At 34.7% G+C, this 18,347-nt stretch overlaps 1 protein-coding gene across 1 annotated transcript in view; it reads left to right on the top strand.

Moving 5' to 3' along the window:
- Window positions 1–18,347, top strand: part of SMCHD1 (structural maintenance of chromosomes flexible hinge domain containing 1) — a 175,424-nt gene that overhangs the window by 66,614 nt on the left and 90,463 nt on the right. Inside the window, exons 21-26 of the mRNA XM_044666720.1 lie at window positions 98–194; window positions 4,619–4,691; window positions 7,113–7,252; window positions 8,076–8,210; window positions 9,617–9,844; window positions 15,648–15,796. Of these exons, the coding sequence (XP_044522655.1) occupies window positions 98–194; window positions 4,619–4,691; window positions 7,113–7,252; window positions 8,076–8,210; window positions 9,617–9,844; window positions 15,648–15,796 (822 nt within the window). The remainder of the gene's footprint in view (window positions 1–97; window positions 195–4,618; window positions 4,692–7,112; window positions 7,253–8,075; window positions 8,211–9,616; window positions 9,845–15,647; window positions 15,797–18,347) is intronic.

The following is an 18,347-nucleotide window of genomic DNA, read 5'->3' on the forward strand; positions in this document are numbered from 1 at the left end:
GATTTTGTGATCCATAATATAACACTTATGAATACTTAAAACATAATGTTATTGTAGATATGTGAGAAGAATAAAAATGTCTAATTTTTTTTAACAGTGGCTTGTCCTTACAATATGAAGACATCAGCAAAGGGCCAAATTGTGTAATTAGGGGTGTTACTGCTAAGGGCCATGTAAATTCTTACCAAGGCAAGGTAAGCCATGTATTTTAATGTTTTGTTTTTTTTCATATATATGTGTAAATTTATTGCTTTATATAATGTGAGGGTAAAATTCTTATTTTTCTTACTAGATTAATATTTGTTCTTATAATAGGTATAATGTTTGATACTTGAACAGTTGTCATTTTCATGTCTTCAATTTCTTAGCACCTAGGAAGAAAACATGATGCCTATTGAATCTAGGTTGTTAGCTATGAAATATGTTCTTATTTAACATGAATAATGTTGCAGTAGAAAAATAAATGAATTAATGAATCATAAATTCCTTCCATTGTTTTCCTCCTCATGTTGATTTTAGCTGCTTTTCTAACCCTTTTTTTCTCTTAGCATTGTAAACAGTAACCGTTAACAAGTTTGTTTACAACTTCCTCCCTAATTATTATATACTCTTACATTGAGTTCTTTTCATTCTCTTGAATGAACTATTTGGAGGGGTAAGAAAGCCTGACTTTTTCTGTTCGGACAAATTACAGATTTAGTCACATAATAAGTTTAGCTAACTTTCAAAAATCCCTCCAGATGGACTTAGAAAAGATATTGGACTAAATCCTGATGGAAAAATCTAGAAAAATGTCATAATGCATCATGTTTTTTCCAGCCCCAAATAGCAAGACAGATAGGAAAGTGTTGCAAACAGTGGTAGCAAACTTTTTACACACTGATTGCCCAAACTGCAATTCTCACATTGCATGTGAGCTCCCGCCTTTCCCCAGGCAGGGGAGGGAGGAAGTGTTCCCATTGGGCTGCTGGGCAGAGGGACCTGTGATGAGAGAAATGTCCTTAGGCATGTGTGGAGAAGGGGAAGGGAGTCTGGCACACAGGCCATAGGTTCACCAAACAGTAATAGGAGAATACCACACCTTCAGCACTCCCAAGAGAGAGAGGCTGTGCACCAGTGCACAAAGAGCCCCAAAATCCTGACCAAGACTCTCTTTAAGACCCATGCCAGTTTCTGCAACTGGGACAGGTTCCAATTGTCAGCTTTGTTATCTACTACATACTTCCAGGTCACAGATTTAGGGTAGAGTGAAAAGAGAAGTTGCTCAAGGTAATAGTATTTGTAGTTCAGAAGCCAGTGGTTAAAGCTCTAGGTGCAGAGCAGGGTCCAGCATCTCTAGCCCATCTTCAGAGAAATAACCAGAGCAGTAATCACAGTCCAAAGGAGAAACAATTCAGGCTGCTCTGAACCAACAAAGCTTTCTAATTGACTGATAAGGGCTGAGTGCAGAAGTTGTCTGCTCTTGTCCACATACAAACTTAGGCCAGGAACTTGGCAAAGTTCAGACCAGTAGGCAGCAAATTGGATTCTTCTCTTGTTCAGTCCACTTTAGGAGTGCTGAAAGCTTGAAAATGTCTAGCCTGTTCCTGAATAACACTCATATTTCATATGCTAAGAAAGCAGCAACAAAATCAGCCCAGATCTTCCTTGCAGAAGTACAAATATCATAATTTTAATATCAAGTCTGAATTCAGAAAATGGGTGGAAGAATAAGGAACAGTGCCATCATAAAAAAGATGTTATTGATGGAAGTGATGCTCAAAATATTAAACTCAGAAGAAAAAAATAACTAAAACCTTTTTAAATAGAACCTCAGAGAAAAACAGAGCTTGAGCCCAAATTCAACTAGAATTCATGGATGAAATAGAAAGAGTTAAAAAATTTTTTAAAAACTCTTATTAGTGAAATAAGAGTGCTCAAGGGAAAAATTGGAGGAAAAATGAGAGCCATGGAAGAAAAAAGTAGAAAAGGTATATTATTAAACCTTGCCCAAGGAACAAACTCCCTGAATATTGGAATGGATCCACTAGAAGCCAGTGACTTCATGAGGCAACAAGAAATATTAAAACAAAATCAAAAGGATTTTTAAAAAGAAGGGCTCTTGTGGGAAAGGCAGTTACCCAAAAAACAGATAAAAGAAAAGATGAAAAATCATTGGACATCTGAATGCTATGACCAAGAAAAAGTCTCAGCATCATATTTCATGAAATTTAAAAAGAAAACTGCCTGATTTCCTAAAACCAGAGAGAAAAGCGAAAACAAAAAGACTTCTTTGTTCATTCCCTGAAAAAAAAAAACTCAAAATGAAAATTCCTTGAAAATATCACAGCTAAAATCCAAGTTTCTAGGTCAAAGAAAAACACTGCCTGCAGCCAGAAAGAAATTATATACCAAGGAGTCATAGTCAGAATCACACATGATTTAGCAGCCACCAGTATAAAAGGATAGAGAAATTGGTTATGATGTTCCAGAAGACAAATGATAGGAATTTCAAACCAAGAATGTCTTAGCCAGCAAAACTTAATATAACCCTATAGAGGAAAAATGGATTTTTAATAAAAAGAAGACTTTCAGCATTCCTAATGAAAAGACCAGTCAATAATAGTTAATAAACATTAAATACCTCCTCTGTGCCCTTTTCACCATGCTAAGTTTTCAGAATTCAAAAAGGCAAAAAACAGTCCCTAACCTAAAGGAGTTTATAGTCATGACGGGAGACAACAAGCAAATCTATACAAATATGTACAATCAAGCTACATAAAGGATATATAGGAAATAATGAAAAGAGGGATTCCATGGATTGGGAGAGATTTCTTGTAGAAGATGGGATTTTAGTCAGGACTTGAAAGACACTGAAGGATCTAAAGCCTTTAGATGGCGGGATGATGATCTCTTGTGAGGGGAGGAGTAAAGAGCAACATAAAAAGGTAAATATAGGGGGCAGCTGGGTGAGCTGGGTGCCTCAGTAGATTGAGAGCCATACTCAGAGATGGGAGGTCCTTGGTTCAAATCTGGCCACAGACACTTCCTAGCTGTGTGACCCTGGGCAAGTCACTTAACCCCCATTGCCTAACCCTTAACACATAGTATTGATTCTAAGGTGGAAAGTAAGGGTTAAAAAAAAATAAAAAAGGATAAACTGAATGAAATGTGATAAAGGACTAAACATGGGTAACCTACTTATGCTCAGATATGGGGAAATGATAAATCTTTCCTCTCTGAACCCTGTCATTGTCAGAGTTCACAGAGCATCTATTAAAAAGGTCCCAGGAATGGTTGTTAGATTTTGATGAAAAGAAAAGAATGAAAATAGAGAGGAAGAGGAATATTCTGGGGTGGGGGTAGGAGGAAGTAAAGGGAAAAAAAAGTTATCAGGAAATTATTTCATGTAATATAATCAGCATGGGGTGAAGGACTCAGAATGAGGAATGAGGCTGTTTTTTGACATGGCTATTGTGGAAATTTGTTTTGATTGACTACAGGTTTACAGTGGGTTTTGCTTTTCTTGTCTTTTCAGTTGGGGATAGGTTGAGATAGGAGGGCAAGAATACAGATGAGTAAAAAGAGATACTTTTAAAAAATCATGTTCAGAATTTCTAAAAAGCATCTATATATCAGTACATATAGTATTGGAGAAGATAATACAGGAAAGTTCAAGAGAAGAAATTAACTAAGGAAATGCTAATTGCAGGTGATTTTTAAAGTGGCCTTTTAGAGATTAACAACTCTGAAATTTAAATTTTTTATAAACCAAATAGTTTGTATCTTTTACTGCATACTTTTTGTATTTTGCCTTTCTAAACTTGTGTTGCTTTCATTGTAAAATGAGGAGTTGGATTAGATGATCTTGAAAGTCCTTTCCAGCCCCAATCTATAATTGTTTAAATTACCTTTGGTATTTATTTTATAAAATACTTTCATTATAGCATATAACTTTCTTTCCAGTATATATTTGAATGTAAATAAATTGAGATTATTTAAGTCTCCCTAGATTAAAAATTTCTAGGAAGGAAATCTGGAACTTTATGTAATGTTCAAAGCACTTTGTAATATTCATGCTGACACATACTGTGTAAACTTGGGTTAAGGCACTTAATCTCTCAGTGACCCAGGCAACTCTTAAGTTTATTGAAGAAGGTTAAAGTAGTTTTCACCCTGGACATTTGCTCTACTATTGAAATCAAAGGCCCAGTAGTCCCTTTTCCCAACCTAGGCTAGCATGCTAATTAATTTATTACTAGAGTTAATATGCTATTAACCCACATACTCTTTAAGTTTTCCAGGCTTTTTAATTAGGAAAATCATATAGATATGTAACAAGTAACAAGTGAAGGTGGCAATATTTTGATCTCCTTTAGTTACTTGTGTTTTTTACTTACCTGATAATTTCTGTATTAATTTTGGTTCTTAAATAATTTGAATCAGCTTTACTCTGCATGTTTCATATAACAATGTACACCACCAGTCTGGGTAAATATCAAATTACTATATTCACTTTCTGTTGTAATTAATTTTAAACATCATTAAAATTTCATCTAATTTAGATTGCTTTGGAGACAATATTATTCACGTAATTGTGTATTTGATGTTTAATTTATTAAATATTCTTTTTCAACAGAACTTTAGTCTGAAGGTTATTCTACCAGGTTTAAAAGAAGAATCCCAGATTTTGAAAATTAGATTACTCCCTGGTAAATACTACTTTTAAGAAATATTTCTATTAGTATGGTTATAAATGTTTAAACGTACATTTAACTTTTTAATAGCATTTTTTCTGGGAAGGTCAAATAATAATATTGGGAAATGCTTCCCATTCTTAGTCAATTTCTGGGGATAAATATAATGCAAAAGAATATACTTATGATAGAAATGAACTGTGAATAAGAGGAGTTGGAAGTCTTTTTGTTTATAAACTTTTAATGGGAAAGGTAATACTGATTAACAATGAGGTCTTTAGCCTATAGCCTGAGACTGGATGACTGCTTCTTTAGTGTGGAGGGGATTCTTGTTTCAGATACAGGTGGGAGTAGATAACCTCTGATATTCTTTCAGTCTTTTAGATTCTGTGATGGAAAAGTAGACTAGTTCAAGTATAAAGTTGTAGGCTAAAGTTTCTTGATTTCCTAATTTCTTCTCTTTTGAAACTATTGTAAAATAAACTTTTCATACTTTAACCTAAAACAGTCACATTCTTATGTGAGATCTTTCTTGGTTTAGAGTGGAAAGAGCTCTATCCAGTCATAGGCTTTTCTTCTTATACCTACTGCTTTTGTGATCTTGGGCATGCTACTTAACTTCCATGTCCCACGTGTAGTATTGTCATCTCTAAAATTAGAGAATTTTATTAAATGGCTTCTCATATCCTTCAGATTTATGATACTGTGTCTCAAGAAAAATGGCAACTAATGGATTAATATGGTGTCTTTTGTACTTTGCCATCTTGATAACTTGTCAAATTAGTCATGTTAGAAATTGTTTTGGTGTTTATACTGAGTTGTTTATAGATGTTAACTAAAAATGATTGGCATTTGGCATAAACAATTCAGAAGTATTTAATCATTTTGAAGCTTCAGCCTATTAAAAGAAGAATTTAAATGTGGTATGTTTCTAGAGAACTTATAGGTAGAGGCATATTTTGGAAAGAGATAGTTATATATCATTATGTCTATATATCTGATACTAATTTCTTGCAAATTTTATTGCTCAGCTAAATAAAATAATGACAAGTAGTGAACTGAAATTTCTTTTCTTGGGGATATTTTTTAGGTTTTATGAGAAAAACTTCTAAAGTAAAAACAATTGATTTCCACTGGGACTCTTTCTTTTCTTTTTTTATATTTAAATGGTTGCTTGGTGTTACTATGCAGTTTTGAATTTGAATTTTTCTGGAATTAGTTAATATGTTATTTAGTGTTAATACAGCTTAGCATAGTGGATAGAATGTCAGTCCTAGAGCCAGTAAGAACTGGGTTCAGGTTCTGCTTCTGACATATCTTGGCTTTGTGACTTTGCGTAAGCCACTTAACTTCTTAGTATTCTAGATAACTATTAAAGATTATATGTGAGGAACCAAGGGGTTAAATCCTCCCCATCTTCCCCCCAACCCCCATTCCCGACATCTTTGAAGGAGTCAGAAAAAGGGCACAGCCTTGAGAAAGAAACAACCTTGGAAAAGAGATACTGCGGCAAGGGAAATTTCCCTTCCTCCAGATGTTCAGCGAGTAGGAAAACGGTTTCTAGTCAAAATTATCTTTGTTGACTTTGTTGACGATTCCCACAGTGGGCTAGCTCAGTTCTCACAGTTGAATAAGGTATATAGATTGCTTCTGGCTCTGCCAGAGAGAAGCCGGTAGAAAGAGAAGCCGCCGATGGAGGAGAAACATGATAGAATAAATCAGGACTGTTAAAAGCTTGCTGGCATTGTGTCTCTTTTTAACTCTTCATTATTTTTTCACCACTGTCTCTTATTTGAGACCCCTCTCACAACATTCCAGCCTGCAATAACTGCAATAATTATAATATACAGAGAAGGTACCACCTTGCAGTAGCATAGGTAGTTTCTTCACATGACCATTTCTCATACTCAGTTAATCACTGATCTAGGCTCTATTCCCTATAATATTTATTTTCTTAAAAAAACCAAAACAAAACAAGAACAAACAACCTTTCCTCTCATCTTAGAATCAGTACTGTGATTCTAAGGCAGTAAGAGCTAGGTGATGAGGATTAATGATTCGCCCATGGTCACATAGTTGGGTAATGTCTGAGGCCAGATTTGAAGCCAAGACCTCCTGTCTCTAGGTCTGACTGAACCACTGAGCCACCTAGACACTCCCCGCCTCCCCCAATATTTCTTAAGAAAATTATAAACTAAAAATGAAATTGCAGATAAGTACAAATCTCATCCTATAAAGAGTATATGTTAATGCAGGGAATATATGTACAGTATGTGTTATTTGTCAAATTTATGTAGAAATGATAAAACTTGATATTTTTTCTTGGTATTTGAATTATTTTTTAAAATCTCATGAAAATAGGTACTTTCAACATGTAAATTAATAGCTTCATATTTGAAATTGCAAATTGATTCTCTTCTATTGTTTTTCTTATAGGGCCTCCTCGTCAGTTGAAAGTGAAGCCAGATTCTGATTTTCTAGTCATTGAAAATGGGACAGCTTTCCCATTTCAGGTGGAAGTTTTAGATGAATCAGGAAATATCACAGCACAGCCCAAATTGATTGTTCATTGTAAGGTAAATTATATGTTAAACTTGAGTTTTTGTTTTTCTATTTCTAAACAACAATGATCATATATTTTATAAAGTTGATTACCTGTCTTTCACAGTGATACATTGCTGTTTTCCTGAATCTTTAGCAATTAGTTTACAAACTATGGAAAGAGTACTAGATTTTACTGATAATACAAAATAATGATCATACCACTAGGATATCCTTAGAGATTGTGCTTTAAACACTTGATAATTTTGGGGCAGCAAGGTGGCTCAGTGGATTGGGAGCCAGGCCAAGAGATGGGATGTTCTGGCCTCAGACACTTCCTAGCTGTGTGACCCTGGGCAAGTCACTTAACCACCATTGCCTAGCCCTTAACACTCTTCTGACTTAGAACAGATACAGTATTGATTCTAAAATGGAAAATAAGGGTTTACAAATAAAATCCATAGGTCCATTTAGATTCTTACCAGTTCTACATAGTTCTTTGAAGGAAATGAATGTTTATGGAAGATATTTTTGTGCTTATAATTTCATGATAGTTCCTCCAGTTATAAATTACATAAAGGTTGAGGGTGGGGAAGAGAAGAGATAGATATAGGATAAAATGAAAAAAGAACTGTCAAATTAAAATTTTAAATATATTTATTAAAAATTTGCTTTCATTTTGAAATGTTCTAACTAACCAGCATTTTAAATTTGCTTGCCAGTTTTAGGAATGAATTGATAAATTTTATAGATAACCTATTTTGGATTATTTTTCACTTCAGAAACTTTATTAGAATTTAATAACTAATTATTTAATTTTGATCTGTATTCTGAAATTATTTTGTTTATTCCACATAGTTTTTAGGTGCTCCAAATCTTCCTGTCTACAGTGTGGATTGTAGTAATGCTGGAACTAGTATTTTAACTGGACCTCCATTTCATGTACAGAATATAAAGAAAGACCACATACTTAAAGCAAGGATTGAAATACCAGTAAGTTGTTATTGTTATTAATTGGTTTGTATTTTTCTGCATAAAAGAAAGACATTTTATTGTCCTGCCATGTATACCTATTTGTGTACTTTTCTCTAGAGAGGAACTGTTGCACTAAAAGAAGAGTAGCTATTATAATTTGAACCATTTTAAGGAAATGTCTTATGTTTGATTTTCCCATTTATGTCCACTTTCTCCCCCTTGCTTTCCTTTTTCCATTTGGAGTCAGTAGGTAAATGTTGATCATTTAAATCATTGTGTAGCAATTTAGACTCACTATTAGTATTGGGTACAGAGTCCTATAAATTCTCATCATCTTAAAAATTTTTTTTAACATTTATTTTTTTCTAATTACATGTAAAAACATTTTTAGCATATGTTTTTAAAATTTTTTGGTTTGTAAATTCTTTCCTTTCCTCTATTCCCTATCCCCTCCTTGTGATAGCAGGCAATTTGATATAGATTATACATTTATATGTTGCAGTCGTGCAAAACATTTTCAATTTATCCTTGTTGCGAGAGAAAATATACAGACCTTTTAAGGCCCAAAGAAAAATAAACTTTAAAAATATCAGTGTTTTAATCTATATTCTGACTTGATCAGTTCTTTATCTAGAGGTGGATAATATTTTATTTACATAAATGTTAGATTTGGCTATTCTTTAATCAGTTTCCTTAAGAAAGATCTTAGCTTCTCTTCTATTTTCCTAAAAGGAAAACTCTGGAATTTGAGAAATATAATTTCTTAATTTTGGTTACTAGGGAAACTAAAAAGGAAATCTTTAATATGCTTCTACACTAGGTTCTTAAAACCCTAATATCTTCAACTCTTCAGTTGCCAGATTTTTTGTTTATTCTTCTATAACATTCTTTTTATATCCCCTTCTTCCTGACAGAGCCACCACCCTAGTTCAAACCTTCATCAAACCAACCAACATAAATTTTTTTTAAACCACTTTTGTAGTCTTCCTAGTCCTCTATCTCTGCCAAAAGGAAAAGGAAGCACTTTCTCATATCTCTTTTTTGGGGACTTATAATTTTATAGCAGTTGCTTTGTTTTTCTCCTTTCCATTTATATCATTGTAGTCATTGTGTATATATTGTTTTCCTGATTGAAAGCAGGGTGTTTATGCTTATCAAAAATGCTTAGGTGGTACTACTCAACTATTTTTAATGAAACATAAAGGATTCTGATATCTTAGTTTAGAAAAGGTTGTCTTTTGAAAAACTTTGATTCCATTTAGTAAGTATGCAACATGGCAATGTAAGATGACAGTATAAAATATTGAAAATATAAAAATTAGCAGGAAAACTTCTTTCATAAAATGACGAGCCGTTAATTCTTAAAAAATATTATTTATCATAGTAATAATCAGTTTTGTTTTTCAATTATTTTTTCCTTCTAGAGCTGTAAAGATGTTCCAGCTGTAGAGAAGACTATTAGATTGCTCCCCAGTAGCCATGTTGCAAAACTGCAGATATTCAGTGTAGAAGGCCAAAAAGCAATTCAGATCAAACACCAGGATGAAATTAACTGGATAGCTGGAGATGTCATGCATAATCTCATCTTTCAGATGTATGATGAAGGAGAAAGAGAAATTATTATAACATCTGCTTTAGCTGAAAAAATTAAGGTAAGTCTCAGGATACAGTTCTCCCTCAGAAGTTAATTTACTGTAAACACTTAACTTTGGATTCTCTTTAAAACCAATGATAATACTATCTTATTAGGAACAAAATTGGTATCAAAAACAATTCCATTTCAAATGCAGTAGCTTAAGATATAAATTTTAGGAAAAGGTTATTGCCCAATTTTATCATTGGGCTATTTGCTTTTGTAATTTTGTCAAAAATACTTAGTTAAGTTGTAATTGATACTTTAAAAAATTGTATTTGTTTGTATTTTGCCGCCTCAGTTTCTATATTTCCTATAGTAATGTTGTTGCTGGTTGTAGTAGTACATGGGACATGGTAGCTGGTGGTCATCTGAGCTTTGGTATAGCTGATTAAAAATGATTTGGTTTTCACACATGAGTTCAGCATCAGTACAGTGTATTCCTAGGATTGGGGTTGGATAGAATGAGTTGAAGGAGAGAACCATATAGTACCTAAGAAACTTGTTCCATGCTAATCAGTAGTGATTTCTCAGGCCTTATAAATATCCAGTATACTTTCAGCCTAGAGAAAATAGGGAGAACCAGACTAAGATGAGTAAACAATAAACAGAAAGGAAAAGCAAAAGAATTATTATTACTAGAGAAGAGTGGTTAGATGGGTTTCTTATATTTTGCACCTGTGACTTGTTAGAAGTTGAAAGAAAAGGGACTGACAAATGATTTATGAGAAGTGGCTTCAAGAAATTTGATTTATTTTAAAATGTATCCTTAATGATTATTAGTGTGATCCTATAGTTTTTCTGGATAATGTAAAATTATAGAGATCAATTTCATGCTGCCCTTTTCCTAAATATTATCCAGAACCTATTTTCAAGTTTTTTCAGCTATAAATGATGTTTATGTTTGACAGTTGTAACCTAAGTATTCCTAGTCATCTATTACTCATGTTTTTGTCCGTATAAACATTTTTGTGCACATTTGAGCTAAGATACCTATTTCTTAAACCAGCTTTCTAAACACAGTTGAATTTTTTCTTCTTAAGTGGTCATTTAGTCATCTCTTTTTTTTTTCCTATGTAGCCAATGTACAAGAAGTATGTAGACAACTTGTAGTTAATACAGAATATAAACCAGCATCTCTAGAAGATGTTTCATAGATTGTGTTAGTATTTGATGGGAATGTTGAAAAATAATAGTGAAGAAAATGCTTTTCCAGAATATAGTAAAGAATAGCTTGGTGTTAACTGTTCACCATTCCTAATCTGTTAAAGAGTACTTTTTATTTTCTATCTTATAAAATTTTTTTTAAACATCTTCATTTCCAAGTATATTTTTCTTGCTTTCCCATCTTATAATCTTGTAGTGATGACTTTTTTTTTAAAGGAGAAAAAAATAGTTCAACAAAATAAGTAACACACCAAATTAATTTGTCAGTAATGGCAGTGTTCATAACCATAGTATTTTCTTCTACAAAGAAACAAGGAATTTTTTTATCTCGTTTTTGGGTCAAGTTTAATCATAATTTCATAATCAGCCTTAGATTGTTGTGGTTCTTTCCATTTATGTTGTTATAGTCATGGTGTATATTGTTTTCCTGGTTCCTGCTTACTTCACTTTGTATCAGCTTACTTCAAACTTACCATGTTTTTCCTTATTCTTCATATTCATTTTCTTACTTCTTATTACTGTAATAATTCATTATATTGAAGTTCTGTAATTAGTATAACACTTCCCTAATCAACAGGCATTTACTTTTTCAGTTCCTTGCTACTTAATACTTCATACAAATTATATCATTTGTATTCTTTGCAATAGTCTTCCAAAGTTGGTAGTTCATTTTTATAATACCTATTTTTCATTTGAAGTTTACTAACTTAAGGTGATATATTTAGAATTGCCTTTAAATAAAACAAATGTTTGTTAAATATCTATTATATGCTATTAGATTAGAATAGAAGGAATGCTAGATTAGCAGAGGGTCTGGACAATGCAAATACTTATTTCATTTGGTGAGCCATAAACAGAAAAGAATCTAGTGAAAAAGACCATTTTCTGAGGTTGGTGGTGTTTGGGCCTACTGAAGCCTGAAAGACAGTAGGTGGTGACCATTTTGGAAAAAAATTTTTTTCTCAGCAATTGAAATTAGTCTGGTAACAACACCTGTTAATCAAGCAGCCGGATACTTTTGAGGTTTGAAATATTTAAAGGGCCAGTACCAGAAAAATTTTTTTGTTTGCTCCAGTTTCAAAACTATTATAACACAGAGAAACGTTATTGATAACAGTTATGGAAGAGCTGGCATTATTTTATCAATGCCTAGCACTATTCTGTAATATGTTTCTGTTGGAAATACCAGAAAATTATTATTTTTTTGCTTGACTCGTATGGAAACATGAAGTTAATGACCATAACTCTGTCAAGAATGATATCCTATGTTCCAATATTTTTGGGGGTACACCTTTTATCAAACCTACCGCACCATTATTAACGTCCTACAGAAATTAACAACAAATGGCAGTTTAGCACAGAAGGAGAATAAACTTAAGGGCTCTGGTGATGACTCTTAAGGATGCTGTTGAGCAAATGCAACAGACCCTAAAACAGAAAAATGGGGATACTGAGGCAAAACAAAAAAAAACATAGAAAAACAAATTACTAGTGAGGCCCAGTCAACACCACAAGTAGAGCAAGATAAAAAGGCAATGCTGCTGTATCCCTATTTCCATTGAGGGATGTAACCTATTTGTAGACAGACACAGGGATTGTCCATTTCAGGACCCACAAACCTTTTATTGCTGGAGATCTGGACTCCTTGAAAAAGGAAATGCCCAGATTTTTTGAAGAACTTCACAGGGCAATAAAAGAGTTTAAAAAGGCAGTAAAACTATACGCTCCTAACTTTGAGGACTCAGACCTTTTGATCAGTGAATTATTTATTAAGAGAGAAAAGGAATAATTTATAGATGAGACTGTTAGAAACCCAGACTTGACCTCATGGCCCTCACTCACAGAACAACTGGAATTAAACTCTGTGGACAATTTTAGGTTTCCAGGATAGGCAAGGCAGTCATTGATTGAGGCAATGAAAATACATGTCAAGAGGCTGGATATGCGGTCTAAATTAGGCAAAATTAGAAAGGAAGTGGGGGGAAACCCAGCAGCATTCCTGAATCTGCTTGTCAAAGTTGTTGAACACTTGCTTGGCATGGACTCAGTGAGTGAACAAAATCTTATACATATTAGGAAGCAGTTTGTGAAAAATAGTTGTGCCTCAGTAAGAACTACTTAAGGCTCCAATGTCCTACCTGGGAGAGCATGGGGTTAAAGGAGCTCTGTAGAACTGCATCATATGTTTTTGATGCAGACAGAGAAAAAACTGAAGAGAGGAATGATCTAGTGAAGGGGGGAACGAAGGAGTCAGCTTAAGGAGGCTGACAGGAAATTAAAAGAAAAGGAGATTAATGAAGTAAAAACAATGGCAACCCTTAGAATGGTGATGGGAAACCTATGACTCATGTCAGCACTGACACATGTAGCCATTTTCGATGACACACGGCCACATACAGAGAAGTATGAGGCTGCATGCCGAGGATGAAACATTTGCTGTAGTGTAGTATAGACACTCTATGCACTATAGATGATAATTCTACCTATTTTAATTTACCTATTTTGATTTATTAAATAGTTATATATGTTACACATTTTTGTTATTTAAACTATAAATATCATGAAATTATGGCTTTTTTTCTCAAAGTGACACACCACCCGAGTTATGCTCAGCCTTTTGGCGAATTTTGACATACCAAGCTCAAAAGGTTGCCCATTACTGCCTTAGAATTTATAAGCCTAGATGAGAATATGCTCCAAGAAAACAGAGATCAAATCCTCCAAGGTGCTTCTTTTGCAACAGGCCAGGACATTTCCTTAGGGAATGTCAATTCAGATCCCAAATCTCTGGCCAAAATAAGTACAGGAATAATAGATACTCAAATGATGGAGGCAAAATGGGAACCAGCAGAAGCCAGAGGTGTTCCCAGTATCAAAGACCAGTACAAAAGTAGTGTTATAACCACAATTGTGGTCTGTCATCCCAGCAGGCCCCTGATTTGTACTCAATGCAGAGTATATAAGAAATGGTACCCAACCCAAATACTCCTAGATTACAGGAAATAATTATCAGAAGGCAGAGTTGAAGGGTGCAGACACCATATGAAGGTGTACCCAGGAAAACACAGATTTAGGAACCTCAAAGCAAACTGGTTTTGAAGAGTGTTATTGAGATGTGTAACAGTTGAGATTTATTGCATTTTTATAGTCTTAGTAGTTTATATTATGTTGTTTATTTTGTTTTGAGTTTGCAAATGTTGTGTTGTATTGGAACTTTGTAACAGCTTGTTGTAACTCTTCCCTTCCCTTTCTTTCCTTTGTTCAAATCCCTAGAATAGGGGAGTTAAGTAAGAGTAGTTCGTTATTTTGGGGTTAGAATTTTGATAAAGGAATAAGGAATCAAGGTGTAAGTTATTGGTGCAGAGATATCAAAACTATCTTTTGCCAAAATGAGTTTTGATCTCCACAAAGTGGGGAATATTAGATTAGAATAGAGGGAATGATAGAATTGCAGAGGGTCTGGGCAAAGCAAATACTTTGCAGGCAGCTTGGCATATGCATGGAACTATATGGGCTCCCATTCTGGAATCGGAGGACCGCTTAAGAAGGAACACTCTGATTCCAAGGGGTTCCGTTGATCTCTGGACACTGAGGAGAACATGTGTTCCTGTGGCCATTTTGGTATCAAGCTACAGGAAGAAGCTAAAGTTACTGACTCAACTTGGAGGTTCCTAAAAATTAAGAAGCCTTCTGTGATCCTGATCCTGTGACCTGGTTCCCATCTTGATCATCTGTTGTGTGTGAGCTGCAAGGACTCAATCTACCTATCCTAAACTGAGCCAGACCATCTGGGCTCCAGCTTTTTGGCCTTTAGCCGTCTTATCTGACGAACTATACTGTGTTCCTGTTTCAAAAGTGGACCAGCTATTCAGAACTAGATAGCTAGATTATTATTTTAGGTAGATAGAGAGTATAGTGAGAGTAGCCCAATTTATTAGGACCGAAGAGACCTTTGCAGGTTAGGCTGAGGGGAGGAGATAAGATTTATTAGAGCTAGGGCATCCATCTCCCTGGTCCACTTACCCATCCTTTGTTTTGTACAATAAACCAAGTTCTTTGTTTATAACACCCTGAGAGAGCAGTCAGATCGTGTTGCCAACATTCCACAAGAAGTGGGGCCTAGCAACCTGGGCTTCAGCCTGTGGTCAACCACTATCGAGTTCAACATTGGTCCAAACCTCAAACCAAAATCTATTGACTTTTACCAGGACCTCCACTCACTTATTTCTATGTACACTACCATGAGAGAACAATTTAATCAAAGCAGGGTAAAAGTTTCCTGGAATTCCTGAATCTTATAGTTTAATAGTATTTCTGACTGAAAATTTAGTTATTTCCGCCATGCTACATGTCTAGGTTTCCTCCTTCTGAATTCTGCAAACTATGATATTCCCAGCAATATAACAGTTCTGGTTAATTTTTTGTATGCGTGTGTCTGTCTCCATACATAATCCTCTGATCCAGGGGTCAGCAACCTTTTTGGCCGTGAGAGCCATAAACACCACATTTTTTAAAATGTAATTTCGTTAGAGCCATACAGTGTTCACAGTGCGCGCTCCTGTAACAGCACCTGAAAAAAAACTTGACTTTATGGCTCCTGCAGAAAGAGCCATACGTTGCCGACCCTTGCTCTGATCTGTATTTTTCTTTCCTAGGTTAATTGGACACCTGAGATTAATAAGGAACATTTGCTGCAGGGTTTGCTACCTGATGTGCAAGTACCAACATCTGTGAAAGATATGAGATATTGCCAGGTTTCATTCCAAGATGATCATGTGTCATTGGAGAGTGCATTTACTGTAAGGTCTGTAGACCTGTCTATTGTTTGTATATTTTTAAATTTGCATTTAAAAAATAGTGGGAAAATATTATTTTTATTGCATACATGCTCCTGTTTGTAGTAAAAAATAAATGTAAAATATCTGATAGGAAAATATATATCATTTGATATAGAATACAGTCAGTTATTTTTAGAATTGAGCTTTTCTGGAAAGTAAAAAATCTTCAGAAGTCATGTAGCACCTAATAAGTTAGGAAGACTTTATTCCCAAAATGTGATAATAAGGCTTATGGCATTCTCAACTGTCTGAAAAAAGAACAAACTTTTATGTTATCAAAGTTTTAAAAAAACAATAAATCCCTATCTTCCCAGGAGCTTAAATGCTTCATTTCTTAATGAAGAATATAGAATTTATAAAAAGAAGTTTACCATGAAGTACCAACAAGGACAAAAATGATATTCAAGTATGCTTTGTAAATGTTTATGGAGAAAGAAAACAGTAGATTTGATTCATGAAGGAGCTGGCATCTTGAATGAAGGGAGAATAAAGATGGAGAATGGAGAAAGGAAGTATTGCATTCTAATTACTTAGATTGGCATGGAGAAGGGAAGTGTGTGACTACATGGAGGTAGGATTAGGTGTTTTGAGCTCCTCAGGGAAAAGCATATGTTGAAAACTACCCGACAGCTCCAGGAATCTGATAAGTGGACGGTTTAGGTGAGAAAAAGAATGAAGCTGGAGACTATCAGCTCTTGGCTGGCTGCTCCTCTGACTGGCAATGAGCGTGAGATGTATACAATATTAAAAAAAAAAAAACCCTTTTCACGCAAAGGACAAAGAAGTTTCACAGCTGCATAGACATGCCAAGGTTACAGAAATTTAGGTTTTTTATAAAACTTGAAGCTATCCTAAAAACTAAATTAATATGTTTTCAAAAGAGGAGCCATAGAGAAGGGGTCAAAGGTTTTTTGGATAGACCATCCGTTCTGGGACCTGATTTTCAGGTCACAGAAATCAGCGTAGAGACTTTGCAAACTACGCTGGTCCTGATGTGGTCCAGAGATTATGCTAACAGACCATATTTCTCTCTTTGCTTCCAACAAGCATATAATCCACTTAAGCTGAAAAAGTAGTTTATATAAATAGGAGTAATATTAAAATAAGACTGAAAGATTAGAGCCAGATTGTAGAAGGCAATAAGTAGAAGTCTGAGGAGTTTGAATTTCATCTTAGAGGCATTAATGAGAAGTCATGTTTTTTGATCCAGAAGTGATATCGTCAGACTTTTGCCATTGGATGATTATTTTGGCAATCTTGAAGGATGGATTAGAAATAGTAGGGATATGGGGCAAGAAGATCAGTTAGGGAAAATATTTTAGTAGAGGTGATAGTGGTAGAACAAGCATCTGGAAATGGTAATAGGAAGCAAGGAATATATCCAATTCTTCTTAGAATAGTATGTTTCAGGTAGGAGGAATATGAGAGATGGAAGGAAAAGAAAACAAAGAAGAATCATAAAAGGTAGCAGTGGTTGATATATTACAGAGAAATCAGCCATTTAATCAATCAGCTTTTCTTAAATGCCTACTGTATGCTCAGTTTGCTGAGCCCTAAGGAAAGGCAAAAACTAGTTCCTCTTCTACAGGATCTGAGTCTAATGGGGGAAACATGTCAACCCCTATGTACAAAGAAGTTAGATATAGGAGGAAATCTTAGAAGGAAAACATTGAAATCAAGGACTGAGAAAGTCTTTTGTACAAGGTGGACTTTAGTTAAGATTTGAAGAAAGCCAGCAAAGCTAGGGGCAGAGATGAGGAGTGAGGGAACCTCAGTCTTGGGGGAAAGCTAATATCAAATGAATCTCATCAATCAATAAATATTAAGTACCTGCTTTGGGACAGGCATTGTGCTAAGTCTTTGTTGATTATACCAAAGAAAAGCTAAAACATTTTCTGCCCTTAAGGGGTTTCTGATCTAAGTTTGGGAGAAGATAGGCAAACAGATATGTACAGACAAGCTATCCATCCATCTATCTATCTATCTATCTATCTATCTATCTATCTATCTATCTATCTTTGTGAATAGGAAATAATTAAAGAGAATAAACTCAGTAGAATTGAGATGCTTTGGGAAGGCAGCTTGTGGATGATGAGATTTTAGCTGGGTATTTAGCCAAAGAAGTCAATAGGCAGACATAAGGAGAGGGGGCATTCCCGACATGGGAAACAGCCAGTAAAAATGTCTATAACCCAAGGTAGCTAGGTGGCTCAGTGGATAGAGAGTCAGAACTGAAGACAGGAGGGCCTGGGTTCAAATTTGGCCTCACGTACTTCCTAAGTATATGATCCTGGGCAAGACCACTTAACTCTAATTGCCTAGCCTTTACTACTCTTTTGCCTTGGAACCTATTGATTCTAAAAGAGGGTAAGGATTTTTTTTAAGTATGTAACCCAGAAATAAATTATCTTGTTGTTAGAACAGCCAGGAGGCCAGCATCACTAGATCAAAGAATAGATGGTGACAAGGGAAGTGAGGTGTAAGAAAGCTTGAAGGGTTGGAAGGAGCTAAGTTATG

This window comes from Gracilinanus agilis, chromosome 1 (assembly GCF_016433145.1).
Source record: "Gracilinanus agilis isolate LMUSP501 chromosome 1, AgileGrace, whole genome shotgun sequence".
In the NCBI taxonomy this organism is placed as follows: Eukaryota; Metazoa; Chordata; class Mammalia; order Didelphimorphia; family Didelphidae; genus Gracilinanus; species Gracilinanus agilis.